The sequence below is a fragment of the Gobio gobio genome (genome assembly GCF_949357685.1).
Source record: "Gobio gobio genome assembly, chromosome: 9".
Taxonomy (NCBI): Eukaryota; Metazoa; Chordata; class Actinopteri; order Cypriniformes; family Gobionidae; genus Gobio; species Gobio gobio.
The window spans coordinates 53,126,569-53,132,442 of NC_137115.1; the positions used below are offsets into that span (position 1 = coordinate 53,126,569).

The 5,874-nt window shown below is 39.5% G+C and overlaps 1 protein-coding gene across 1 annotated transcript; it reads left to right on the plus strand.

The window, feature by feature from the left end:
• Positions 1–271: 271 nt before the first annotated feature.
• Positions 272–5,451, plus strand: ssr3 (signal sequence receptor, gamma). Its single transcript, XM_079824733.1, has 5 exons — positions 272–512; positions 2,184–2,310; positions 2,409–2,507; positions 4,951–5,082; positions 5,165–5,451. Exons 1-5 carry the CDS (start codon positions 380–382, stop codon positions 5,229–5,231), a joined length of 558 nt encoding a protein of 185 aa, XP_079680859.1. The 5' UTR covers positions 272–379; the 3' UTR covers positions 5,232–5,451.
• Positions 5,452–5,874: the final 423 nt, after the last annotated feature.

The window sequence follows — 5,874 nt, forward strand, 5'->3', positions numbered from 1 at the left end:
ATGGAGGCCTTTCTGAGCGATCGGATTTCAACTAAAATATCTTCATTTGTGTTCCGAAGATGAACGGAGGTCTTACGGGTGTCCAACGACATGAGGGTAAGTAATTAATTACAGAATTTTCATTTTTGGGTGAACTTTAAACCCTTCTCAAATATTGACAGAAATTTAATTTTTAAGCGAACTGTCCCTTTAAATGCGCGCGCTCCTCCCGGACACTAGCGGGCAGCAGCTCGGCGCTAGTCCCCTTGAGCTCTGCGCGCACCCTTTCCGCGTCACTGTTTGTGCTGACGCGGCGTAAGCGCTTCATCCAGTCGGATCACATACGTGTCTGTCTCTTTTCAACCAAGCCAAGGATCGGAGCTGAGGACAGACTGGAGACATGGCACCCAAAACCGCCAACAAACAGCAGTCAGAGGAGGATCTGCTCCTGCAGGACTTCAGCAGGAACCTGTCGGCCAAATCCACGGCGCTCTTCTACGGCAATGCGCTGATCGTGTCCGCCATCCCCATCTGTAAGTTCCTCTTCTGGACTTGTGTCTAAACATTGAGCTCAACAGTGTTCACATACCAGGGGTTTTCAAACTTTATGATGCCAAGGACCCCCAAATATGAGGGACCCCCTTCCTAAAATCCATCTATTTTTATGTACGAAAAAACATTTAAACTGTCAGATAAATAGTAAGTGTGACATTGTAAATACAACATATTGTTTCCCAACTTAAATTGGCTATTAATGTTGGATGTATAAACCTGAAGAAGAACATTTTCAATTAAAAATGATTTGTATAAGCAACTTTTACAATAAATGTATGTAAGCAGTTTACATACTGCATTAAGAAAACTGCCTTTCAACCCCAGAGAGTGAGATAAAGGGGACTATAGTGAGAAAAACTCACTTAAGATACAAAGCAAACATATACAATTCTGCAATATATACTGCAAGAAAGGAGAGAGAAATGAAACAGTTAGAATATTCGGTAGACATTTTTGTTTCGTCTTTTTATTCTCTGAAATTTTCTGGGGACCCTTTAGCACTTTTTGGAGGACCCTTGGGGGTCCCCAGTTTGAAAACCCCTGTTCTATACTATTGAGTGTGCTATAGATTCTCACTTTTTCATGCATTTGTGCTTTTTACCTTTATTATAAAGTGTTTTTTTTCTCAGATTAGTGGAAAGGAAACATCCAAAATTATACTTTAAAGTATATATTTTATAGCACTATCTGTTTGCGTCTGTAGATTTCAATTACAAAACTTATATTACAAATCATATTTCTAACAAATGGTGAAAATTAACTTTTTTTTCTGGCTGTTGATAGTATTTTCTGATTTATGGAGTGATAAAAAGAGATCCAATCTAATATGTCAGGAGTTTTGAACCTGACTTCATTCAATTGGTCAGATTTTTGTTCTAGAAATGTATGCAAATTAGTGCATATTTAAAGCTACACTGTGTAACCTTTTTAGTTTATTCTAAGCTAAAAAGACTTAGTTCTTTCAAAAATATGTGCTCATTAATGTATATTTACTTCTTTCAAGTAATAAAGTATTCTCGTACGTTTATAATATGCCATTTAAAATACATACGGGTGAGGGGTTCGAATGCGGGTCGCCATGTTGCCCCTCCATCGTGAAAGTACATTAGCCAAAGAGGGACATACCCGTAAATTCAAGATTCGCCTTTGGCGTTTTAACACTCGATGGCACCGTGTCGAATGTGGACGAGGTCGAACTGGAAGCCATGTTAATCTTGGACTAAATCGGCCACCGTAGGAGTTAAAACGAAATCGGAATTGAGAGGAACAGAAACTAATATTCACTGGATGGTCATATACCTTTTAACCGCTAGATGGGGGAAAATATCACACAGTGTAGCTTTAATTATATAACTCATTTGCACATTTAAAAAACATTTCAGAAAACTTGTAATACCATAATTATTTGAAATTCTTAATGTGATAAATGGGGATATCTTATCTTTTTTTACTTAGTATTAGTTGGAAACATTTGTGATATTGTAAGTACTCAACCGAACAAAATATACAACACTGGCCAAGTGGTTTTTGATATTTTACTGCAAAAATGTTACATAGTGCACCTTTAACTGTGTCTTAATGGTCACTGATGATTGATTGACTTATTGTGACGCATATCTAATTCCTGCATGCGTGTGATTCTGTCCCAGGGCTGTTCTGGAGGATCTGGCACATGGATCTGGTCCAGTCTGCAGTGCTGTATGCAGTCATGACTCTGGTCAGCACGTACCTGGTTGCCTTTGCTTACAAGAATGTCAAATTCGTCCTCAAGCACAAGTAAGACTGCCTGTGTCTTGTCTTTTCTCTCTTTCTCCTAAGACTCTGTCATCTTTGCTAACGTCAGAAGACTGAACTGATCATTGCGCATCTTTCAGGGTTGCTCAGAAACGTGAAGACGCCGTGTCCAAGGAAGTGACGCGCAAGCTCTCTGAGGCCGACAACCGCAAAATGTCCCGCAAAGAGAAGGATGAGAGGTATGAAACACAATAGGGCTGCGCAGCATATAGAAATTATCGAAATATCGCAAGGGTACGCAATATCTGAATGATTTTAATAGGCTACTTCAACATTGTGAAAAGTGTACGTTTTAGGTTGACGCATATAGCAGAGAATAGACTGAGCACACGACTGTTACTTATGTGACTTGCTTGACGTCAAAAAGAGTTATTAAACACAATAACTTGCGAAAAACAACTCCTTGCAGTCTCACACTCTGACACACACACACACACACACCGAAACGTGCGCACAAGGTGTTCTTTTTTTTTTTACACGTCAAATACACAGTTCTGTCAAAATGACCGTCTTGATGAGTATTCATGTAAACACAATAAGTTATGCTTTAAGTGAAAGACATCAATTGGGGAAATAGATTTTACACACTTAAAGCAATAATATCGCATATAAAGTAAGCAACCATCTTGACATTATTATTATTAGTAGTAGTAGTAGTAGAGACTAGGCCTGTCACGATAAATTGGCCAAGAAATTATTGCGATAAAAGATAATATTGTCGTTCTGAGACCATTTTCATCTAAAATAATAATAATGCAGGTACACCTTTTCAAAGATCAATAAACTTTTATTTCTAAAGAATATTTAACACTGAAAACAGAAAACAATAAATGAACAAAACAACCAAAAACAATAAAAGCAATGGACTCTCAATCTGTTTACAAAAAATGCACTTGAAGAAATACCAAAAACAATAAATAAAATGGATGAAAACTGCAACGGATGATTGTGTTTTAGGTGCATGTTAGAGGTGGCACGGTTCACAAAACCCACGCTTCGTATCACGGTTTTCGGTTCTGTACGGTTCTTGTTATTGTTTTTTCTTTTAATCGTTAACACTCCAGATATGTACTTCAGCATATGATATTTCGCTTAATTATCCACAATTTAGGATACAGTGTTAAAAAATTGTTATATCATGTAATCATGCACAAACTGAATTTGTCTTGACTTTAAGCATATTATTGGGACCATCTCTGAGGAAAGCTGGGTGAGATTTTGATACAGAAAGAGAGAAGACATTGATGCATGCTTTTCATTTATTTTCAGACTATCACACAACTGCAAATTATAGGTGAATAGGTAAACACACTTCATGAACTCACAGGGGCGAGCCGCGCGACACACGAGACAGCTGTCAATCAAACTCATCAATCATTATGCAAAACCCATAGACTGTAAAAGAAAAACCCACACATTTAATTTATTTTAGTATTTGAGATTTTATAGTAATTTTGTAATTGTTAAAATAATTGAAACAACTGTTATTTAATAAATATTATTAAATTTGTATAATAAACTGGGGGGCCTAGTCATCATAGCGCTGGCTACGCCCCTGTGCTCTAGTATTTGATTTAGTTACCATTAACAACACTGGCCATTATTAAAGGGTAACTAAACCCCAGTTCAGAGCTTAACTTCACCCACTGGCAATTTTTTAAAAATGCTGGAAAAGTGGGCAGAGCCCAGCGGAGACAGAGGGGAAGAACTTTGGGCGGAGCTGAGCGGAGGGCGTGCACCTGAGACCCGCAGTGACGGATTGATTGACAGCTGTCAGACTCGCGAGTCGCAAAGATGGAGATGAGAATGACTGACTGGAGTGACGCCAGTAGCTTTGCAACAGAGCGGTCATTCTCCCCCACCTTCACCTGAAGTGGAGGAGGGTGAACTATCTGTAGACAAAGGGTCAGAGCCTAATCAATGCGAGCCGCTGCTCAAACTGCGTTAACTCCCGATGCAGACGATGCTAGCGAAGCAGCCGCGCAAGAGAGAATGAACAGTCAAATCCTTACACTGAATGCCACCAAAAATAGGTCAGATATCTGATATACATACGATTTTCATTCAAATGAACTGAATCAATAAGCAGCGCAGGACCAATAAGTTCAGACCTAAAAGCCTATTATAAACAGATTTCCTCAAATAAGTTAGACAGCACGTTACGGTATTGATGTCCGTTACCGCGGCAACCTCTTGCGTGTCAGGGTTTGAAAGCGCGTCTCATGTATGAAAATGATTTGTACACATGACGGGCGGCAATAATATCGCAAGAAAAGCCTGACGTGTACTGACAACTGCATTATTTAACCGTATTTTCTTCAATACAATGTTAAAGCAAGTTTCATTCATAATGTTTACTTCATGTAACATGACAGTTCATACTGGAGTGAAGCCGTTCTCATCATGTGATTGGGGGAAACATTTCTGAGGGCGTGGTGAGCTCGTGCCAGGGGCGTGGCTAGTGAGCCATTGGAAGTACCATCCTATGGTTTAGTTACCCTTTAAAGACAGAAATGAAATGAACCACTTTAGATGCACCCGTTGATCCGCTGTGTTAAATATGGCACAGGAAATGGCTTTCTTTGGAAGTGCTTTGTTGCTAACGGTGAGTGTTTGCCGCAGGATCCTTTGGAAGAAGAACGAGGTCGCCGATTACGAGGCCACAACTTTCTCCATCTTTTACAACAACACTCTCTTCCTCTTGCTCGTCATCGTCGCCTCTTTCTTCCTGCTGAAGAACTTCAATCCAACAGTGTAAGTTTACTGTAGTGTTTACTCTTTAAGTGTCTTCTGATTGGTTCAGAAGTCTAACGCTGACCTTATGTGTTTGTCACAGGAACTACATTCTGTCCATCAGTGCCTCTTCAGGTCTGATCGCTCTGCTGTCCACCGGCTCCAAATAAAAGACTGATCGCATGAGGAGGAGAAGATTGGGGAACACACAGAAGGAGAGGATTTTGGGATTGGAGGGAGGGGGAGGCGTGGCAATGTGTTAAAGGAGGTTTGTTATCTTTCGGGAGGGCATTTATCATTTCATCTGTTTCATGAAATTCATGATCAGTTAAGGCCTGTGTGGTCTTCTCTTGTGTTTGTTTTGTACCAATAAAAGATTGTTTACTCATGATTATTGTCATATTTTACTGATGCTCCAGAAGGAAACACGATGCATTAAGAAAACGTTTTGAATTTGAAGATCAAGGTCATTTGTACTTAATTTGTCTTCCGGGAAACAATAATCTTCTGTTGCTCCCGAAGGGCAGCACTAAATATTAAAAAAGACATTTAAACAAAATTGGACGACATCCTGTTTAAAAGTTTTATCAGTTTGAACCTTTTTTAAAGCTACACTGTGATATTTTCCCCCATCTAGCGGTTAAAAGGTATATGACCATCCAGTGAATATTAGTTTCTGTTCCTCTCAATTCCGATTTCGTTTTAACTCCTACGGTGGCCGATTTAGTCCAAGATTAACATGGCTTCCAGTTCGACCTCGTCCACATTCGACACGGTGCCATCGAGTGTTAAAACACGAAAGGCGAAGCTTGA